The sequence below is a fragment of the Clarias gariepinus genome, chromosome 4 (genome assembly GCF_024256425.1).
Source record: "Clarias gariepinus isolate MV-2021 ecotype Netherlands chromosome 4, CGAR_prim_01v2, whole genome shotgun sequence".
In the NCBI taxonomy this organism is placed as follows: domain Eukaryota; kingdom Metazoa; phylum Chordata; class Actinopteri; order Siluriformes; family Clariidae; genus Clarias; species Clarias gariepinus.
The window spans coordinates 9061792-9085227 of NC_071103.1; the positions used below are offsets into that span (position 1 = coordinate 9061792).

The 23436-nt window shown below is 42.0% G+C and overlaps 1 protein-coding gene across 3 annotated transcripts in view; it reads left to right on the forward strand.

Annotated features, from left to right (window-relative positions):
- The first annotated feature begins 265 nt into the window (after positions 1-265).
- The window catches only part of bcam (basal cell adhesion molecule (Lutheran blood group)), a 55179-nt gene continuing 32008 nt past the window's right edge, over positions 266-23436 (forward strand). For 2 of the 3 annotated variants that reach the window (XM_053495358.1, XM_053495361.1), the window contains exon 1: positions 266-524. In XM_053495358.1, coding sequence (XP_053351333.1) covers positions 461-524 — 64 coding nt within the window. In that variant the 5' untranslated portion in view covers positions 266-460. The remainder of the gene's footprint in view (positions 525-23436) is intronic. The other variant, XM_053495359.1, reaches the window with a different exon arrangement.

Consider the following 23436-nt stretch of genomic DNA (forward strand, 5'->3'; position numbering starts at 1 on the left):
TTTACCTATTATAGGATATACACTATATAGGCTATACACTATATAGGCTATTTTGTAATATTTTTTGTTGAGTGTGTTGTTTAATATTAAATGTCTGTATGGGTTTGTGTTTTGAACATGCCCACTGAGAGGAGGTGGAGGAGATTGGAGGAGGTGGAGGAGATTGGAGGAGGTGGAGGGTCACCTTTTGTGCGAATACATCAACCAAAGGCACCGCCTGCCGCCCGCATCTCAAGTTTCCCTGCGCGCAGAGGGAGCGGGTGCGTGAGAGAGTGTGTGTGTGTGTGTGTGTGTCCGCGCGCGTGTGTGCCAGTGTGCGTGTGCGTGAGAGAGAGAGAGAGAGAGAGACGCAGAGAGAAAGAGAGATCGGACAAGCGAGCGGACTTCACACTTCCACCAAACGAGTCTAGAAGGAGAGAGAAGCGCAGCAGTTGCGAAGTGAGAGAGAGAGAGAGAGAGCATGGAGGGGATGAGATCAGGACGCGTGTGGCTCGCCTGCCTTTCCTTCTTCTTCACCCTGCACGGTAAGCTGAGTTTTAGAACACAACTTTACGTTATTTCTTCCTTTGATCTCCCTGTTGAACGGAATGTTTAAATTCCTTTGATGTATCTTTTCTTTTGATGTTTAGAGCCTAAAATAAATGAATGAGAAAAGATTTTAGAACGCGTTCCTTTTCCGTTGGCAGATTGAATGACTTTCCTAAAGCTATCCCAAAACAGAATGCAGTGATTTTTTTGTGTTTGTTTTGTTTATTTATTTATTTAAAAAAAAAAACATTTGATTAAAAGCTGGTGATTAGAAAATAATTTCTTTAAGATGTGTTAGATTTCCATCAGTAAAAGCTTAAGCTCAACAACCTGCTCTTTCACCTGCAGGAGGTAAAGCCAAATGGCACAAAGCATTTCAGATGACACAGGGTGAAACATTTCTATTAGAACAAGACAACAACCAAGAAATATCACATGTTGTTTACAGTGAATGATGTTTTTGAGAAACTCTTGTATTACGCACTGAGTTTCCACTGTCCATGGTTTGTTTGTGTGTGTGTGTGTGTGTCGCCTTGTTGGAGGCTTGATCCGAATCGATGCAGGTCTTCTCACTAACAGAAGCTCATTTTCATGAAAAAGCGACCTGTTGAGTAAACACCTGCAATGCCTCATGCTCATGCTCTGTGTGTGTGCTGGTGGATTAGTGCTCCACCAGAACACAGCACATAACCTATCACTTGCAGCACACTGAGTCTTTGGAGCAGGTGTTCTGAGTTAGGGTTGGAGCAGATCTCCAACAGGCCAGTTGGTGCCCAGTGCCCTACATGAATAACGCTGATTTATGAAGACTCTCTGCCTCTTTCCAACATTTGATCAGTGTTTATCATAGTGTATAATAATCTGATATATACCAATGCACAAAAATAGACCCAGGAGCACGTTCCAGTGCTGAATTAGCTCTTAGATTACTATGCCGCAGTGTGTGCCAGGTTTAAAGCCTAGTCGAAAAATCATTACGGTCATCTGGTTTGTGTAACCAGAGTGTGTTATGATTTAAACCAAGTGGATCTGGTTTGGTAAAAAAAAGCATTTGTATCCATTTCAAGGTCTCTCTTTGTTGTCTCTATGTAGCACTCTCAAATTTGGCTTTGTGAGACTACCTATTGAATCCCATTCGCTCTATCATCTATCAGCACTCTTTCTGTTTGCCTCCACCTACAGCTCTGTATCTTTAGCCTCATACAGTTTGTTGTACTATTTGATTTTCCTCTCCGCTGTTAAGCTTTATGCTCCCCTCCTACACTTCTTCCCACCTGTCCTTGCTGGTGGTTAAGTACTCTGCATATGTTCGTTTTTCTGCCCTTCTTTTATGTCTCGCAGCGATTTTCTTCTCCACTGCTCTAGAATAACAATGATAAAAAAAATATCTGACTGTAAAGTAGCTCTTAGCTTAATTAACATTCAAATAGAGATGTTTGCTTGTCTGCGTGGCTGAAGGGAATCTTGGTGGTTTGTGGATTTTCGTCCTGTTCGCGAGGCTTAGGGTGTGAAAAATACTGCAGTTTTTTTTTTGAGCAGTAGTTAGAACGTGACACCGTCACCTCGTGTTTGAACATAAAAAAGAGTCCGAGACCCCCTCCAAGAGTGAACACAATGCACAATTGTCACACACCCAAATCTTAAACCCACATCTTCGTCGAGTTTGGTGGTTCAAAGGATGGAACGGATGAGCTTCAAGCAGCCTTCATGGACGACCGAGGTGCTGCTGGTGATGTGGGGTGTATTCATGATCCCAGAGACAGGTCGGATGTTGGCGGAAAGAATCATTGAGAAAACGTGCCAGCAGGGTGTAAGGCGGCACTCGGCATACACCACCTTTCCCTTCTTTGTCTTTTCCAGGCTTATTTCCCGGACTCATTTCCTTGCTTCAAATTCTCCTCAAGCTCAATCCCCCTCCTCTTTTTTCACCTTTTCCATCGAGCACAGACACACACACACACACACACACACACACACACACACATGCTCACATGCAGGCACACACTTACATACACACTCTAACTACCCCCCATAGCCATCAGTAATTATTGTGGCATTAGGAAGCCTTCAAATGAAAAAAAAAATCTTCTTTCATCTGGGACAGGGAGATAAAAGCCAAACCCAATTTTAAGGACCTTTCCAGTCTTGAAGGCCACCAGAGCAGGTAGAGGCCCACATCAACATGCACACACACATATAGATTTAAACATGCAATCACACCTTATGTTAGTTAACATTGAGATGGGATGGTAATGCTGTCAGCTAGACTAGTTGCTGGGCTTAAAGCTGTGTGTGTGGGGGTGAGCGGGGAAGGGCTGTGATTTTACTTGTAATTTTGGGCCTCTAACTTTCTTATTAGCTGTGGGTTAGGAGGGGAATCAGCCTGGTATGAGAGGCATTCAGCTGTGGACAGGCTGTGTCTCGCCCCCTGACTCTCTACTTCCCCTCAATGCGACTCTCTCTCTCTCTCTCTCTCTCTCTCTCTCTCTCTCTCTCTCTCTCACACACACATAGGTGGCCTTCCACAGAACTACAGCATGCTGGTGCGCTGGTGCTAATCCAATAGTACAATATGGCACTGTGGTGTGACGCTGTGTACCATTCATCATGAACACGCCACATTTCCGCCCTCAGTTCTTCCCTAATAAATAAAATAATTTCTTAAATATATTTCTTTACGATTTTCTGTTTAAGGTTTACAAATAAATGTTGAGTGTATTCAAAGATACAATAATGACATCATGATAAACAATGTCACAATGTTTGTATTTTATGTTTCCTCTGAAAAACAACCAATATTTATTGTTTTAATGGACCCCAGTATAGCCTGCGTCCAAACGGTTGAGATGTCACTTCATTACTTGTGCCGTGTAGAACAGCAAATGAATGCTAATTAAAGAGAATGACGTCTGGAGAAATATTTTAGCACAGCATATCTCAACCTCATGGCAGAGATGGCTCAATTAGGTTAATTGAACACAGTTTCCCATAGGATATAGTGACTTAAAATGGGCTCTACCAAAAGGTTGAAAGAAGCAGTAAACGGTTAAATTTATGAAAAGAGTTATCCCTAGAGTTTGATTTAATCCATTCATAACCTTTTCAACTTTTGACCTTTGAAGATTTTTTTTCATAAATGTAATAAACTATATATTATGAAATATTTGTGTATGTCTGCTCATAAAGTGCTGTGTAATCTTTAACAGTTGGCCGGATGTTGAGGCTTAATTGGAGTCGTTGTAAAGGAGATTTGCAGAGCGTGATGTTGAGACATGCTGGAACTTTGGTTATCTTACGTCTAGCAGCCAGGGGCATTCTTGCCTAAAACAGCTGCTTCCATTTCCTTAAATCTCAGAGAATGATATGAGATATGAGACATGAGAACAGACGCCATTCACGCCAGTCTACCTTTTAATATTTTCAAAGTCTTCTACATTAAAGTGAAACACATGTTTGAGTGATATAAAGGATTATCTCTGCCTAACTGTTATGGTGGCTCTGCCACTCGTCTGAATTTCTGTGGGTGTCTTCAGTGAAGTTAGTGATCCATTGCGATCCGTGAGTGTGCATTGATGTCTAAGGTGATTTACTATGTTTGCTTGTGTTACTCGTGACCCGGCATTGATGACTAACTTATTATGGGCTTTTGGCGTGTATGTGTGCGCATGCATGTTCTAGAATAAGCATTCGCACAGGCCCAGGGAGATCACTGCTAACATCCAGCCCTCACCGATGACGCTATATTCACATCAAAAGCAAAGCTGATCTTCCTCCCTTCCGTCATCCCCCTGTGAGTTTGTTGTGAAGAGTCTCGGCTCTGCCAAGAGCTCCAGTGTTCAAACACTCACCTCACACTACAAAGTGCTGGAGCTGGGTATAGACAGGCACAGAGGAAGCACTCTGGCCTTTGATTCATCCAAGGCTCTATTTTTAAAGGTTGCCCTGTTATTATGGCCATGCAGGAAATGCAGAGGGAGGGGTAAAAAAGAGCATCGATGTCTGTGTGCTATATAGTGGTTGCCAAAGGTTTTGACGCAAAAGTGATATGTTGTGTTTTAAATGTTATTCTTAAATTTTGTTGTAATGAGAATTAAGATAATAAGAATAATTTGGTATTATCTTCAAAACCTGCTGGATCCGGCTAAGCATTTAGTCAAGACATCTACAATCATCTACAAATAATGCCTGCTTGATTGCTTCCCAAAGATCGTTTACAGAAGACAGTTTCTTGACTGCTTCTGACTTCTTCTCCATTGTTTTCTGTTGGTTTTAGATCTGAAGACGACCCAGGCGATGTCTCCAGAAGCTAAATACCATTGTCACAGTTTTTCAGTTAATTAACCTCAGCAAGATAGGCTAAAACTAATCAGTTATTACCTGTTTTGTGCCCATTGACAACTATAATACATGGCATATGTTGTTTTAATATGACAATATTGTGATAGTTAAAGGAGCCTTGAAAGTGGGGTGATTATGATGAGAATTGAGTCTCGGTTGCTCTTTGAAGAGAAGGATAAGACCCGGCTGGTCCATTTGGCAGTGGAGAGTGCAGCGTGATGGGTACTGATGGTCGGCAGAGTTTCCTTTGGGGAAAAATATTGCCCTTTCCTAAGTAGCCCTGTTTATGAACTAATAGAAGTCATCGTACATTAGAGAGAGATATCCTCTCCCCTTGTTCCATTAGCTGTGGATCGATAAAGAACAAAGCATTAGATGTACTCGATTGATCTGATTCCTTGTTGTTTTTACATCTATCATCAGCGTGGACCGTATTGTTCACTTTCTATTTATAACTCTCCACTTTCGTTTCCTTTCCTACAGGCAGTTATTGTAACTATGTTATGTTTGTGTCAAATACTAGTGACTTTGGACTATGCGTCTTCTCTGGGGTAACTCCCACACCTGCCTTAAGCTGGTGGAACTTTAACACACACAGGTCAAAATGCCATGGTATGTTGAAACAGCCTTGAAGAAAAGACTCCTCAAACATTCCCTTCCTCCACTAGACTGTGTCCATTGTCCCGTTCATCTCAGCGGGCAAACATTCCCTGGAGATCAGCATGTTCACGCAAGGGGAATAAAAGGTTTTACGGCCTAGAGCTGATGGCTGTTTGGTTAGCTGAATGAACGCTTGAGCCACCCTCTTAAGAGTCTTCCTCGGGTGGGGTCTCTCCTGAGATGTGGTTCGAGGCAATTTTAGGAAAAGGGTTTTGATATATGAGTCAGCTCTTACGATATTAACTATATCTTTATTGCAGACTTTCAGCTGTGATAATTGCAACTGAGTCACGTGGCGATAAACGGATTAATCCTTTAGACTTGTAAATCCTTCCGTCTTATTATCAGTAGCTGCATTCGTATTAAACGTCCAGTAGTTTAATTTAGCTAGTTAAAAGGCAATTTATGCACCTTGCTAGCAAGCTTTGTTGAACAGCTCAGTCTTTTCAACAAGAACTAATCCAATTTAAAATGCATAATTGTATTTATAAATGGGTAGCTAGCATGCTTTGCAATTCTGCGCAAGGAATTAAAAACAATGATGTACAATTTTATTGATGTCTACATGTCTAAAGCATTTCACCTTGCGCCTACAATGTAAGTAAACTCTAGGTACGTCTCGGACATACTGCACAGTAGCATGATTAAGATGCTAACTTCTGCCTGATCTAGCAGTCCTTAGCTAGCATCTTCTGAGGAGAGCAAAACCCTGATTTCCTGCCCACCTGGTGAGAGCATCGCCATCTGTGCACTTGGTCTTGGGCCCAGTTGTTGTGGCCAAACAGAGCTACATATGCGATTAGCCAAATCTTAGCCAGTTTGTGGATTTGTTTTGGCTCAGCAGTCACCGTATGTGTCGAAGTCCACCAAAACACAGCTTCCTGGAGATTTCTCCGTCAACATACTAGTGTACACATACACATACAAGAAACATAACATATACTGTATAATATCGACATTGATAGAAGGTGTGCAATGGAAGTCATGCCAAGTTAAGCAAATCAAGTCAGATATTAGGAGCTGAAGGGGGTATTAATGCACAGTTACTGTATCACTTATACCACAGTGATTTGCTGACCGTCTCGTTTAAAGTGGTGAAATCCATCAAACAAGTTAGTTCCTGTTATCCCTTTTAACAGAGCAGCTATAAATACCACCAGCACCTTTTGTTTCTTCAAGTTAACAAAGATAAAAATGTCAGCTTGCCAGGTTACCGAGAAACTGGAATGTCCTTTTTTTATGAAGACTTTCCCATAACTGTGCTGACTCTTCACTGATACTGGAGACTCCTTCCATACATCGTAAACAACCATTCTCTATACAGTTATGTATATCTCATATATCTATATTTTTGGGTCAATCCTTTTTATCTTCCTTTTGACACGATCCCTTAGATCAGGCATTACATGGACAGTTATGTCCATTTCCTTGATGAGAATATTTAATATATCAGTAATATAATGTTATAATTTTTTCTTCAAGGTGGGTGCGCCTATACTTTTACACTCATTTACAGCCCAGCAGGATTTAAGTGAAGATTCCCTAAAGATTAATTGTATTCCATACAAATACAAGAAAAGCCCACGAAAGATCAAATTTATATGCTTAACGTAGGTAATGGGTAAAAATTGACAATAAATATTATGTAAATGCTTTGGAAATTTTAAATAGCTTATTTTTTGTAGACTTACAATGACTCTCTATATAGGGATCGGAATCATAACACACACGTGAAATTCCGACCTCGGCTCAAAGAGAACTTTATTGCCCGGACGTTCTTCAATTTGAATTTAGTATGTTGTTGTTGTAGTATGTTGTTGTATTATGTTGTTGTGGAGCATCCACTATACAAATCGTCGTGAATGAGGTGTTAGTATAGAAATATCATAATGCATCAGATGCTTAATATAAACCTGCAGTTTTACTCCCAGGATTCATCAGCACTGTTTCTAATCTACTTCCTCATCTGTCTTGCCCTGTATCCGCATACAGCACAAAACAGACTTGTCTCCTTACAACATGTTTCATGGGTTTCAATCTAGTTAATGATTAACTGCCAGGTTATTATCAAGGCCTCCATGGAGAACGGTGACTTTCTTTTCTCTTGCTGTAATGCTGCACAAACTGGGAGTCCTGTAAAGCATTTCTGGAGTAAATGGAATATGGAGTTAAAAGTGTCTTTTGAAGAAAGTGTGTGAGGCTGGTTACATTTGGACGGTCACCACTGACATGGGTTCTCATGCCTTAAACGTTTAAAGTCTTACTTTTTTGTGAAACAAGGTGTTTGCGACAGGAATGGGGATAGAGATGTCTCCGAGAGAAGGGGTTTCCCACTTTAGCAGCAGCAGATCAGGTGGCAGATTGTATGTCCTCTCAAAGCCACACGTTCAGGCGATTCCCCCGGGGAGAAATGATCCTCAACCTGCCTCTCTCCTAGACCCCACAAAACCTGTGTGAGCTTGACTTGTTTCTGCTTTTTCGGAGATATGTTAACCATGACTTGTGTCTCATCACTCCACCCCCCCACCCCCCCGCCCCCCTTTTACAGATACCTTTCCAGTGACTGATTAACAGACCATAGACTGCAGTGTTTGAGCATGAATTCTTAATCGCCATCCCAGGCTGCGAGCTAAGCAGTTAAATTGTGGCTAAAGAACCCAGAGCGAGGGCCAGCGCCAATTCTCATTCTCTGCTTGATTGACACCTCATCTCGTAATCATATTCAAGCCTGCGGCGGATGATCTCGCGTTCACTCCCAGTATAATCTAGGCCAGTAGTTGTTTCTCTATTCTGCGGACCCTCTTGAATGACAAGCAGTAAAAAATGCTGAATTTTCTCTGCAGATGTGTTGATTCAGTATCCCGGCTCCAGGCTCTTCAGTGCGGCTCCATCACATGGAAAACACCTTGGGTGACCCTGAATCCTGGGACGCACACTGAATTTTATATGCCGAATGATGGCAAACGAGGTGCATGTTATCAATAGTATGTTATGCTGGCGGTGCTTCCGAAGAGTATTGGATGAATTTTTATTATTTGATGGACTAGCTTGTAGCCATGGACGTAAACTGTGTACTGACCAGATGGAGATTTACTCTGTTATAAGTGGAAATGACCTTTATGCAATTAAATTACTTTCCCTTCTGAGAACTCTTGATTTGCTGTTCACTCGAACCAGAAACCGTCAGTGTGTTTTTGAGAAATAGATTGGAAGTTCTGTGTGCTATGCAGAAAGCAAAATGAAATAAACAGGAAGTCTGTGTTTCGAAGATTCACTGAAGTCCCATAAAATGTGTGGTTTTTACCAACGTCTTATTCGAGAATTAATTGGATAGATAGTGAGGCGAGGATTAAGATAAAATCTGCTGCGTATTTATGTACGGGGTCCAGGGGTTACAAATCTTTCCTTATCTATGATAGACAGTGCCCCCATTGCCCATGGGACACTCCCTCAATTAACAGTTGGAGTGGCCATGTGTTCTGTATGTATGCGTGTGTGTGTGTGTGTGTGGGTGTGCATTGTGAGGCGTCTCTGTAGGGAGGGTTCGACATACACACATGACACATGTTCAGTAAGAACAGATGCTCACAGTGAAGTAACGGAGAGTTCATTGTTGGCAGCATGTTTTTCCTCTCTCATGCCCTTCCTTCCCGGTTTGGCGCTTTTGCATACTTGGGCCTACTTTCCTTTCCAACGCTGTTTATTTAACACTCCTATCATACCAGCATCCTTTTTTTTTTTTTGTTCTTCCTCTAAACTCCTTTCCTTGTTTTAGTTTCTTTTTTTGTTAATATCGCTTAGCACACACAGTTACTAAAAACAGAAATAGTAACTTCCTAATATAAAGTTTTGACCTTCCGCAGTTACGTGACGACCATAAGATGGACAGCAGAAGTACGAGAAGTTAACCCACATTAGGCTACTATGTTAAAGGCTACTATGCTACTATACAATGACAAAAGCGTAACCTGGGTTCTGAGTATTACTAGCTCACTGTTTTCATATGCAGTATAGTGTGGTGGACTTCGTACCATGTGAACACGAATGAAAAAGATAATAAAGACATATTGGGACCAAAACCATTTGTTATACCGGGCCGTAAACATTCATTTCTGCTAAGCTGAGCATTTTAACATGGAGGTCTATAGGGATTGACTGGCGTTTGGAGCAAGCCCCCAGTGGACACTCTGCATGTTTTGCCAGAACCAGAGGTTGCCCCTTTGTTCCACACACCAAGTAGTCCCCTGGATCAGTGGTTTTGGGATTTGGGATTCAGCCTTTTGTTAGACGCTAGTTAGCTTTGTCGCTCACGTTAGCTTTGAATCACAATACGGATAGTTCAGAGGCAATTCAGAACAACTAAGAAGACAAAATGTGACTTATGTGACTTGTGACTGGTTTTGAATGTGGGTTTTGGCTCATCATTAGTGCTATCAAACTGATTACAATTGAAAATCTCAATTCCCCAAAACTGAACTCAATTAAATCAACAGTCTATGTCTGATTCACAGCTCCATTGTTTACGTTCGCTGAATTACCAGGAGACGCGATTTGGCATGTGAAAGGCCCCTTTTTTGGCCATGATTAGTTGGAAGTTGGTTGTTTGTGCCATTTAAGTTTCCTCCAGGAATAAACTGGTGATCCCTTAGTGGGTCCATGCTGAACTTTCTTATTCGATCCGCTATTGGGATATGGAATATTTCTTTCACTTACAAAATAAAATGTGCTGTGATCTAATTTGTACTATTATGCTCTCACTAAAATCTCATGACGTCAGGACAACCTGTAATTGCGTCTCTTTTGTGAGCAAAATAGCAAGGCGAGGCCGTTGTTATGAGTAGAGAACTTTACACCGGAGTGCTACGAATATATGAGTCTCCTCGTCTGTCCCTGTTCCCGCCTCTCTGTGTCTCCCCGTCCTGCACGCACACTTGTACATGTATGTCAGTGAGACGACAAGGCTACATTGTTAAGGAATTCCTCAGGAGACTGGAATGCAGGTATTAACGCAGTGCGATTAGACACAGAGTCAGGCAGTGTGGAACAAAAAACAGGAGCCGGAGCAGAACAAGAAGGAGAGGGAGGTGAAGAGAGAAGGGAGTGGATGAAGGGAAGAGATAGATGTGGATGCAGGACAGGAGAGATCAGACAAGGCGTGTGGGTTGAAAATGAGTTTTGATGAACAGGTCAACTCAGGTGTGTGAGTGTGAGTTGACAGGTCTCTATAAAGCATGCATGAGAAAGTGACCCAGGGTGCGACTAAAGGAGGCAGGAATTCGGATTTAAGTATTACAGTTAAAAATAGGACGTCTGGGAGGTCCTGAGGAAGACGTGTACCATGTGATGATGTGATCATCGTGAGAGGAAAAGACAGAAAGAGAAAGAGGGAACGCAAAAGAAATAATGAGCGCCCGAGCCAACCAAAACGGCGGAGGGCTTCCGTATGGCGTCTCCATGACTTGTGGCCCTGTACTACATCCTTGCCAGTAGGAGCTTTGCTGCTTCTTTCAAATGCCAGGTGGCATCAAGGACCAATATGCCCTGGCGCCAGTACGTCTCTCACATCCACCCCCACCCCCCAACCCAGAGGGTGGTATGATCCCTGTCAAAGTCACCCCCTTTTCCTAAAGCCTTGTTGGCACAACCTTAACTCAGGTGTAGCCAATCACTAAGCCTCATTTTCCCCCCTCGCCCCACTTCCTCCTCGGCCCATCTGTTTCCTGTGTGCCCAACAGTTGGCTGGCTTGACGCTGGTTTGACTTTCTCTCCACTAAAAACATAAAAAACACCTAGTCTGAGATCTTTTCCTTCCAAAATTCACTTGATTAAGCTGTTCTACCTTGTTGAATTTTCATTTAAATCCTCTGCCCTAAAGCCAATCCTTTAGTTTCCTTTATCACTATTACCTGATTCAACTTTTTTCTCATACTGCAATTTTTTAAATCAGTATTTGAGACATTTTTTATATAATTTTCTTACATACCTTCCTTTCACTTCTTTAGCTTTTACATCGTTCTTTGATTCGCCTTTTAGTGAATTCAATCAATCTGATGTTAACTTTAATTGAAAATGATGATCATTAATATAATAAGAAGAAAAGCAAAGCTGGTGGCAGCAGAGAGGCGCAGCTTGTAAACAGTTGGTCAGTGGCACAGACAGAGAGGGAAGATGGCGGCACTGCCACGACCTGATGCGTGTCTCGGAGTGGCGTTTTTTTTTTTTTTTTTTTTTGACTTGCTGCCTTTTAGGTTCTGCCATCGAAGCTGATTTTAGACTTTCTGCTGCATTCCTTGTGCTTATGCTCTCTCTCTCTCTCTATCTCTCTCACACTGTCTAAGAATGGCGGGATGAACACTTGTGCTCGAGGTCTGCGAGTGTGAGCGGAGAAGAGAGACAGCTGGACGCACTGCTGCTCAGGATCGGCTTACACGCACTCAAAGGCTCATGTCTTGCTCTTCTCTTTCCTTCTTTTCTTTTCTTTTTTTCCAAACTTTCTGAACTACAGCCGCACATTGTATTGTGTGTTAATAATTATCACTATATAATATATAGGAAAACTGTTAAATTGTGAGATTTTCAGATATTTAGTCAAATGACGTCACTTTTGTCCATTGTCTTCCTGATCTTCCATTCTTTCTCTATCACCTGTTTGGTGTTCCCATATTTATGCACCCCCGCTCCATTACAGTTCATCCATTCTTCTATTCCTGTGAGGAATTCCCCTCAAAGAGAGTAAGCAAAACCAAATTCAACTCAATTCAGTTTTATTAGTATAGCGCTTTAAACCATTGACATTCTCGCAAAGCAGCTTCACACAATCTAAAGAATTATTTACGCTTGTATGAGATGTGAACGTGTATGAATCCAAATTAAAAGACATGTCCCTGATGAGCAAGCCGAGGACGACGGTGACACACACATACACGCGCGCGCACACACACACAGCACAGACTGCTGGATTATCAGTGCCGAGTAGTGCCAGAGCTCAAACACACAGACAATGAAACCATAGCTGCTGTCTGGAGGTGAAATCTGCCCCAGGCAGCACACACACACACACACACACACACACTCACACACACACACACACACACACACATATACACACTCACACTCACACACACACACATATACACACTCACACATATACACACACACACACACACATAGTGACGTTAGATGGAGACACATTTTAAAAATGAGAGCCCTGTAGTCCCCTTGGGGAGGCGCTCATTTGAGAAGAATGAGTTTATTCGCTCATGGACAAACCTGCAGACTGCAGATGAGTGCAGTGCCATGTACTCACCCTCTCCCCAAACACGCCCCCCCTCCCCTCCCCTCCTGAAACTGAAACTGACAGATGGCCTCTCTGCACTGCTTCCTCAGCGTCTCTTGTTCCCCTCGTACCTGTTTGGACATGGCCCGTCCCCCTCCTTACTCGCTCTGATCCCGTAAAGCGCTCCTCCTGTGGAACACACTCGGGCGAGCCTTTCCTCCGGTGCACACTCAGAAAGTCTGTCTCGCCCCCCAGAGCTATTCGGAGATCTCTTAGAACTGACTGAGATCCATTAAAATTAAGAGTGGTTTTAAAGTTCATTGGTCTAACATTGGTTTCCTGCATTTACTTTCCTTCAGACTTCCTTCCTTCGACTCTACTTAAAGAAAGTGATGCGGCAGCGCCTCAGTGTCTTCAGTCTTTTCTCCGGGTCTCTCATCCCTTTTTTTTTTTCCGTTTCATGCTAATTCCGTTGCCAGCACCATCATATTGGCATCGCTAGCCGCGCAGAGTCTGCGCCAAAACTCAGATCATATACCTGAATTGCATTCTGCTTTTCAGTCTCTGCAATACTTATTATCAGTAGTCTGAGGCACGTTCAAGTCAAACCGGGACTTTTGATTGCGCAGAATAACAGAACACAGTTTTAAGAGTAAAAACTACCTTTATTTCTCTATATAATCGCCTGCTGCTTTAATGCACTAATCCCAGCATTTCACTAGTGCCTGGATACCATCCAAGTTTTCTCGGTACACTGGAGCCATGATTGGACTGCCGGCTTCACTTCTGAAATGCTGGCCTCTCAGGAACTCCTGTAGTGGCACAAATATGTGGAAATGGATTGGACTGCACAGGGAGTGTGGCAATAACTCCCAGCTGAGTTCCTCTTGTTTTAACTCTCATACAGTAATTGTGTTCTGTTATTCTGCACAATCAAAAGTCCCTGTTTGACTTGAACGCAATAATGTATTTGTTGTCTCACTATTTGTGTGTGTGGTGATGAAAACAGAGATATACGTTAGCATCAGAGTGATGACGTAAAAGAAAGTGTGGGTGTGTGTGTGCGTGTGTGTGTGTGTGTGTGTGTGTGTGTGTGCCAGTCACACAGTGTTTATTATTCTTCTCAGATCATGCTTCGGATCTGTGAGCAGAACCGAGCTGCTTTCTTTTTGAGTGAGATTCTGCCTGAGTTCTGTAATGAATTATAGATCTGCGTGTGTGTGTGTGTGTGTGCTCTGTTTGCAGACAGTTCTTATCTAAGAGTTGAATATTTTTTCTGAACTTCTGGATCAGCTGCCTCATGTCTTATTAGACGCGGCCTATCCGTGATTCTTTTCCTCTCTGTTTGTCCTCTGTCTTCGCAGGACGTCAACAGTAGCCCTCTCGACGTTGTTATTTTCCTTCTTATCTCTCTTTCACTTCTTATTTTTCTCACTTGCTTACACTCTAAGGCTCTGACTCATGACTCTTCACTCCCTCTCTCTCTCTCTCTCCCTCCTCTCTGCTCTTATTGCTCACGGATCAGTCCAGGACTCAGCAGCTGGAGCCAGGTGTCGGGACAGCTGCAGCGCTCTTATAGCTCTACTTTCGTCACTACATTTAACATTTAGTGATTAAACTGAATATCATCAGTCTTTCTGTCTTCATCATTTCATCCCCATCTGCTCTCTGTTCTCTCATTCCCTTTCTCTCAGTGGTTCCTCTCAACTCTGTTTCTCTCTCTTTGAGCCCTTAGTTCTTTAATTTAATAGAAGAGTTTTAGACTCGCACTCTCTCTCTTTTGTGACCTTTTCAACATCTGTATATCTTTGTCTCTCTGTCCGTTTTTTCTGTCAATCACTCAACATCTGTATCAGTCTGTATTTGTCTCTGTCTCTCTCTCTAACTCATTAAACATCTGTATCAGTCTGTATTTGTCTCTGTCTCTCTCTCTTTCACTCATTAAACATCTGTATCAGTCTGTATTTGTCTCTGTCTCTCTCTGTCACTCACTCAACATCTGTATCAGACTATATTTGTCTCTGTCTCTCTCTGTCACTCATTAAACATCTGTATCAGTCTGTATTTGTCTCTGTCTCTCTCTGTCACTCATTAAATATCTGTATCAGTCTGTATTTGTCTCTGTCTCTCTCTGTCACTCACTCAACATCTGTATCAGTCTGTATTAGTCTCTGTCTCTCTCTGTCACTCACTCAACATCTGTATCAGTCTGTATTTGTCTCTCTCTGTCACTCACTCAACATCTGTATCAGTCTGTATTTGTCTCTGTCTCTCTCTGTCACTCACTCAACATCTGTATCAGTCTGTATTTGTCTCTGTCTCTCTCTGTCACTCACTCAACATCTGTATCAGTCTGTATTTGTCTCTGTCTCTCTCTCTATCACTCATTAAACATCTGTATCAGTCTGTATTTGTCTCTGTCTCTCTCTCTATCACTCATTAAACATCTGTATCAGTCTGTATTTGTCTCTGTCTCTCTCTGTCACTTACTCAACATCTGTATCAGACTATATTTGTCTCTGTCTCTCCCTGTCACTCATTAAACATCTGTATCAGTCTGTATTTGTCTCTGGCTTTCTGTCACCCACTCAACATCTGTATCAGTCTCTATTTGTCTCTGTCTCTCTGTCACTTACTCAACATCTGTATCAGTCTGTATTTGTCTCTGTCTCTCTCTATCACACTCCCCACATCTGCATGTCTGTCTTTCTGTCTCTGTTTCTATCTGTTCACCCTGTCTGTCTCACTCTCTGTCACACTCTTAATAGCTGTATCTTGTCCCTTTTTGGCTCCTTTTGTCTGTCTCTCACTCTCTTCTTCTTTATCACTCTCTCACTATCTGTGGTTAGTCTGTCTTTTTGTCTCTCCAACTGACTCCCACCCTGCCTCGATGTCTGTAACTGTCTGTCTTTTTGTCTATGTCAGTGTCTTTTTGTCTTCATCTCTACTTCTATATAATTTTGTCTCTACCTGTCTCGCATCTATAGACAGAGGCAGCTCTGTTTTTTTTGTTGTTGTTGTATTTTTATGATATTAGAAATAATTACCCGAGGTGATACTGCTTCGTCACTCTTTTCTCATTGGTCTTTTTCAGTCTATCTTTTTGTCAGCCTCCCTCTCTTTGATCAGGTCATGCGGGTGATTCACTTTGTCTTTTTCATTCGGAGCTCAATTCTTTGTGATCTTATCTTATCATTAAATTTCTTTCATAGTTGCTCGAACATTCACGGCGTTTCTGTCTGAAAGTCTGGTGACTCCACCTGACCCGATGTGGGCTTTGTGTCACTGCCTTTATCTGTCTGCAGGTGTGTGTGTGTGTGTCACTGTTTGTTTCTAGTACATGAGATGAATAATTGTCTTGTTGACTTGGTAAGCTCCTCCTGACCTTGGCGTGGCATTAAATCTGGAGGCTGATGCTGAGGGTTAGCTTGCCCTTTGTTTTCTGTCTGTCTCCTGAGTGACGTCTTGAATGAGAAAGGTTTAAAGCCTTGCGTAATTACTGAGTGTGTGTGTGACGTTGAAGTTGTTGTATGTCAGTTATGGGAGTCATGCAATGTATGAAGCTTGAGATAACCTCTAATAGTTGAAAAGCATGCCTGCAGGTTATACACACCACGCGCCAGCAAGAGGGAAGTGTGTGTAGGAAGGTTGATTTGTTCTGAGAATGTATGTTTGTATATGAAACATTGCTAAGCAGGAAATGTGTAAAGTTCACTCAGTGTGTGCGTGCACGTGTTTTTGTGTGAATTTGATGAATCTTGATGACGACCTCAAGCGCAGAACAGTGATGAGACTCTTGGCTGCGGCCAAACATTTGAATGATACAAATTTAAATTTAAAGAAGACGTACCTCAGTGAATGATGCATCTGTCTGGAGGAACCGTGGACATAATCAGTAACGAACACCACTTGCACGTTACAGGATCTCGGCTGGAAACTATTGCCACAGTCCTGACTCGGAGTTCCTGGGAGGCTAGTGTTTTAGACGTTATAGCTCCGGCGTACTGAGAAAACTTTCAACTTTGATGCTATCCAAGCACTAGTGAACCACTGGGATAAGTGCATTACTGTAGCAGGGGATTACATAGAGAAATAAAGATCTTTCATAACTGTATTGTGTTGTTCTGAACAATCAAAAGTCCCAGTTTGACTTGAACTAACCTTTTGTGCGAGTGAGAGAGAGTGAGAGAGAGACATTTATGTATTGTTCGTCACACCACTAATAATAGTCCTGCCGTAACCACATGGCACTAACTATATCGTCTCATTTTAGACAGTTTAACAGATTAAGAACGAAGTAAAAAAAGATTGCAGATTGATGGAAAACAAAAAAACACAGGCTTAATCCTAATAGACAGAAAAAGAATCTAAATATGTTTCAGATTACAGAATATTAATTAATTATGAATAAACTGAAATAAAATGCTCCGTGATCATTATAATAATAATAATAATAATAATAATAATAATAATAATAATAAAAGAATTGAAAATAATGAAAGACAATCGTTTAAAATAAATTCACACCGAATAAACGTGAAATGATCCAAAATCTGTAATCCAACTACTAAATCTTCAACTCAACTTTAATAATTAATCACAAGTACAATAAACACTGATTACAGAGAAGGGGGAAAGATTATAAATTTATTATAGCCATCCGGTAACAAAAGCTTGTAGCCTCCAGGTTAGCATTGTGCAAACTGCGGTCATAAATCAGTAATCTGTTTTCTTAAGACATTCAGCTCGTTCTCATAAACCCCCATGGTCTTTATTCGTGTTGAGACCTGCTTAACCATGTTTTGGCGCATTCCAGAGGAAGCTCTCAGTGTGTACGGGAATCATATCATCAACCCCATCACCGCCTCTTCCCTTGACTGCATACCTAAACGCATTCATTCTCCATATTAATACAGTTTCTCATCCGCTCCAAATTTGGTCTTTTACAGAATCTTCCCAATTTGGTATTATTGAAGCTCGTGAATCTCCAGGAGATTTGAACCACAGTGTGTGAAAGCATGAAGTGTTTAACTCTCACACATGACCGACTTTCTCAACGCGCCCTTGTTGCCCACAGGCGTTTTTTATTTATCATCACAGGACCCAAGGCCCATACATCAAATCGGTCTTGTCTCTGATCTGACCCCACCTGAGACTTTTCTACTTTGCTCTTTGTCTTCCCTCTGGTTTCCCCTCCAACCATCATTCCAGCCTCCTTATTGTCAGCGCAGTAATGACAAATTCCCTCAGACGGTCATTTTGTCAGCCTGTACTCTTTAAATTTAGAGTTATTCCTTACTGAAATTGAGCTCTGTATGTATGTGTGTGTGTGTTGACAGAGCAAGAGATGGCAGGTGGGTTGTAATAAAAACGACTAGGTTGGAATGTTTCCACCCCGGACGCGCACAGAGCGTAAAGTGCATGCGAGCATTAGTAATGGCATGCCAACCTTGGAATTGTATCGCACATGGACGGGCAAAGATTTACAAAGTTCTTGTCTATCTTAAATGAAGTTCAGCCTTTATTTGCCACATATACTTTATTTTTGCTAGTAGGTTGGGGTCAGAGATTATACAGCACCCCTGGAGCAGAAATTGTTAAGGGCCTTGCTCAAGGGTAGCAACCCAATAGCGACAACCTGGCGGAGCCGGGGCTCGAACCGTCGACCTTCCAATCAGTAATTGAGAGCCTTAACATACTGATCCACCAATACCCTGGATCAAAAGGTCTTGAAGAGAGATTAAGTTTTAGTCTGTGCTTGAGTGATCTGTTCATGTACTCAGTTTTCTAGCAGCAGATGAACTATTGGATGTTTTTTATATACAGCAGGAGTCACAGTTTCTTCTACTTCCACGCTGGTAATTAGCTGGGAGAAAGCAGGGAATAAGAGAATGTTCCAGTGGATTAGAACCTAATCCCATGCTCCTGCGGGTGTAGCATATATTAAAGAATTTAGGCAAAAAAAAAAAAAAAAAAAGACCCCTTTCCGGCATTCCAGCTCATATTTGTCTGGCTCCTGGTCTATCTGCATCAGCGTATTATCATCCTGTCTGTCTTCAGCTGTCAGCACGTGCCTCAGTAATGTGTGCGCAACTCACTGGCATGCACGTATAAGCACGTATGTGTTTGTGTGTGTGTGTGTGTGTGTGTGTGTGTGTGTGTGTGTGGTATTCAGTTGGTCTGAACTCATGCATGCGTCAGGGCGTACTGGACACTTGCTCCGGAGGTGGTGTTGGTATGAAGTGACAGGAAAAAAACAAAAAGCGGAATCCTACGCAGCAACGTTATCTCAGTGGAGTCGTCGTCTATATAACGCTCTGAGATCGGAGCTGAGATAAACCGAGTCAACACATTCCACATGAGCTGCTTGCGTACTAGGTGCTATACTTATGTTTTTCTTTTGATGATTCAAATCTAAAGTTCATTCCGTTTGACTTGTCGAGGCTTTGCTACTGTACGTTCTTAAACGAAACGAAACAAAGCAAAAAAAAAAACATGGAATTATTGGAAGATATGGGTTAGGATTGAATACATATCAGATAGATTATTGCATAAGAACTCGTGTTGTTAATGGCCGAGGTGGAAACTGTAGGCGTATTTCTGTCACATTTTCTGTCTAGATCAAACAACCGGTTAATCAATATTAATAAGAAAAAAAAACTTTAAAGCTGGGGTTATGCGCTGACTTTCAGTGGTTTACCAGCTGCAATTGAATTTATTGGTATAATACACAAGTTACGCACTTGACACTTGGAAACTTGTCCCAGTTTATACTTTTATTCCTCCAAATATATGAGGGCTGTTCATGCCAAACCGGGACTTGTGATATAATTTATCATGAATGAAGGCGTAAAAATTGATTGGAACGTCTGATCCTTGAAAATTGACCGATAATTGGTCACCACATTGTGGAAGAGACGCATCTTGTCTGGGGGCACTGTACACATAATCATTCTTAAACACATGCACATTACAGAAACTTGGGTGAAAGTTATTGGCGCATCCACCATACAGTCCTGACCTCATTTCAAGCCATTTCTATACGTTAAAGGAGTTCCTGGTAGGCCAGCGTTTCAGATTTGAAGCAGGCCATTTGATCACGGCTCCGAAACCGGTGGATCAATTTCTACGCAATGTTAATCAAGCACTAGTCCAGAATTTTTCTGCACACTCAAAAGACTTAAATGCATTTTGTAAAATGATATAACTCTGGTTTAAGTTAGCTAGCAAATTAGATAGTGTATGCTAACTTATGCTATGCTAGACTTTCTCTAAACACAAGCAAATGCTAAATTAAACACTGTAGACATCTTAGAAAACGCGAACATAAATGATAGAAATCTCACATAGCGAACACTAATGATAAACTACCTAAGAGTAGCTAGCAAAACTCTAACTAGCTAGCTTAATTAGCGTTTTAGCTAAAACAACCTGGACAGCTCAAAGTGAGACAATGAAAAAGGAAAAAATGACAGAAATCAAGCTACAAAAATAGTCTACCTGAGTGAGATAAAAGTCAAGCAGAGAGTTAAGGAGGAAGCATTAAAGAGAAATCTGTGGTTAAAGCAGGGTTTATGTGGATTAGCTCTCCGCGGGCTGTATTGATCTTAGCCCTTTCCTCAGACGTGTTTACATGTTGCTTGCCTTCGGTCTGCAGCGCGCGCACGTGTGTGTGTGTGTGTGTGTGTTGGTGTGTGTGGACCGGTGTTAACTGCCCATTTTCCAAAGTTCATCCAAGCATTTGAAGTTAATCCTCTCTAATAAGGAAAAAATGAAACGGGGGGGAAGAATGGAAGACAAGAGGGCAAAAGGAGAGAGAGAGAGAGAGAGAGACGGGGGACGATGGATGGATTATAGAGGAGACAGTTTAGCTGTAAAGACACGGCTCACTGCTTTGTTTTGGCTTGATTTACGCCGATAACCAGTACAGACTCTTTGGGTGCTGGTTGTAATTTCCCTGTTTCATATTTTCTGCCGTCGTAACCGTAAACAACCACGATAGGGAGAGATGTAGAGAAAGCACAAGAAAAGAGATGATGAAGAGAAGACCGAAAAGAAAATGAAAAAGCCTTTCTTTTGTGTCACTTATTCGAATCAGAATCAGCACATTTGAAAGGATAAAATGCAAATGTTTCCTTAGAAGGAGAAAAAAAGCAGCGAGCCAGCGAGGGCATCACTGAAAGCAGGAAGAGGAATGAATATGCACTGATTTAAAGAGGGGAAATGGGACAAAAACGAGCGAGATCAATAAAATGTGGTAAAAAAAAAAGGCAGAGAGAGGGAGGTGTGAAGGGGTAGCAGGTGCACGGCAAAGTCTTAGCAGCGGAGCACTTTCTACGGTACCACCTCCCCTCCCTCTCCTTATCACCCTTCCTTGGGCCCGGTTTCCCCCAAACCCTTCAATTCGATCTGCGTTTTGTTTGGCACTCTGAAACAGCTTTTCCTGATGTTCGAAGGAGATTTGCACACACCACTGCGTCTCCCTCTATCTCCGCGTTACACACACAAACACGCCCACACGCTGCGATCACATTGCCCTCGTGGGGCCCATGCAACATTTAATTGCCTCCTGTTATTAAGTATCACTGGTGAAAAAAAAGTGCTTTTATAAGTGAAGCTTGCCGTTATTAGATTAGCGGCTGGCAATATAGTAAAATTAAAAGCAAACCTTATTAGCATCACATAAACAGCACGGGTGGTTGTGTGGTTGATTTAGTAGTTTGCACAGTTCGGGAGATTCTGTCTCCTGTGTGCTGATTGTCAGGAAGGAAAAACTCTGAGCTATACTGTAATACATTTGCAGTTCTGGGGATTTTACAATTCTCTCTCTCTCTGTCTCGCGCGCGCTCTCTCTCCATCTCTGTCTCGCCTGCCAAGCTCCAGCCTCATTAGTGCAAAAGGGATTCCTACCTAAATGGACCTGGACTTCTGCCAGCCAGAGGCAAGAGAGAGAGAGAGAGAGAGAGAGACGGGAAATAAGGAAAGAAACATATTCTAAAATGAACAGACCTAGTTCGAGTAAAAGCTGTAGAATGCATTTCCTGAAAAAAAAACTAATCAGCAGAAAAAGTTATGCTCTTAAAAAATTGCCATAGACTTTACTTGTATCTAAAAAAAGGTGAAAAAAAAATTGTAATATGCCATTAAAGCATTTTATTCTAAAATATGCATTCTTACTCAATCATAGTGCATTATCATGTAGAGGGTCATGGTAAACCTGGAGCCTACTGTATCATTGGAGACTCAGGGAGAAGATAAAAATCCATCATCGGCAATGGACAATTTCTGTTGGAGGAAACTCATAAAGTACAGGGAAATCAGGCAACATGGACCCAAAGGCGGGAATTGGACTCTCAACCCTTGAGGTGTAAGGCCACAGTGCTAGCCACTTGGCCATCTTGCAGCCTTTAAAATATATTTTGCGGGGTCCATCCAGCATATTGGGCGACAGAAACTCCCCACCCACTTAATATAACCTTCATTTCTGTGGCAGTTAGTTAAGGTGTCGGGTTGCCGGATTGACGTGCGTCATTCACACACTACGGGCATTTTGGGAATCCCAATTAGCCCAATCTGCTGTCTTTGGACTTTGGGAGGAAACCAGAGTACCCAGAAGACACCCACCAAGCACGTTGAGAAATCCCTTAAAGACAACAGAGAAGTCAGAGTGCAATGGAGTCATACATAGACGCAAACTCAGTATTCTCCTTTGTGCACAAAAGAAAAGAGAAGATCTTACCCTTGTCCATAAATTGTGACCTTTATGTAATCTTATACGTGCTTTGATGTCTGTGCGTGATGTTACGAACTAATGTTGTCTTTACAGAATTGCCACAGACTGTCTATAGTCTTGGCTTAAGGTCCTGAAAAATACAAAGCATAAGATTTAACCAAATACATAACATCTGAACTCAAAAAGGGTGTACAATTTTGGCCTGTTTTGAAACAATGGCACCATTTACTTTCACTGTGGGGTCGCTGATCTTCAGTGCCTCAGTTGGAGGGTGTCCACTTAGACAACGGACTTGTTCTGCCAACAAAGCCATGTGTATGTGAATATGAGAAAATGACACAAAAGCAAACAAGGGGCCTAGTGTTAAGACCAGTGCATTATACTGTATCGAGATGCATCTGTTGGAAGGTGTGTGCGTGTGTGTGTAAAATCAGAGCATGATGTATGAATATGAGGACTGGTGTGACGGAGTATAATGGAGAACCTGGTAAGGATTTGCCATGCTTTCAGTCGTGTTGTTTTCGCTGATCATGAGCACGTTTTCCATATCGACTGAAGCAGTGTTGGTTTTGTCCCAGTTCAGCCTCCTGTTAGCTGCTTCTGCTTATCTGCAACACAAACACAAAGCACAAATGTTATCCGTCCAAATATTTTGACACGATCACCCACGTACTAACAGCGAACTGTCCAACCCACAGGGGGTATATAGAAGACAAGTGGACAGTGATATGAATGCAGATTAGGATGATGAGGATGTGGAGATAGGGGAAGGGAGGGAACATGGGGGAGAGAGAGAGAGAGAGAGGACACTCATGCCCTAACCCTTTTAGTGAGATTAGTTTGCAGCATAATGCCTCACACGGTCCTGTTATTCATCTTCTGACTCAGCTCTCACTCTCTC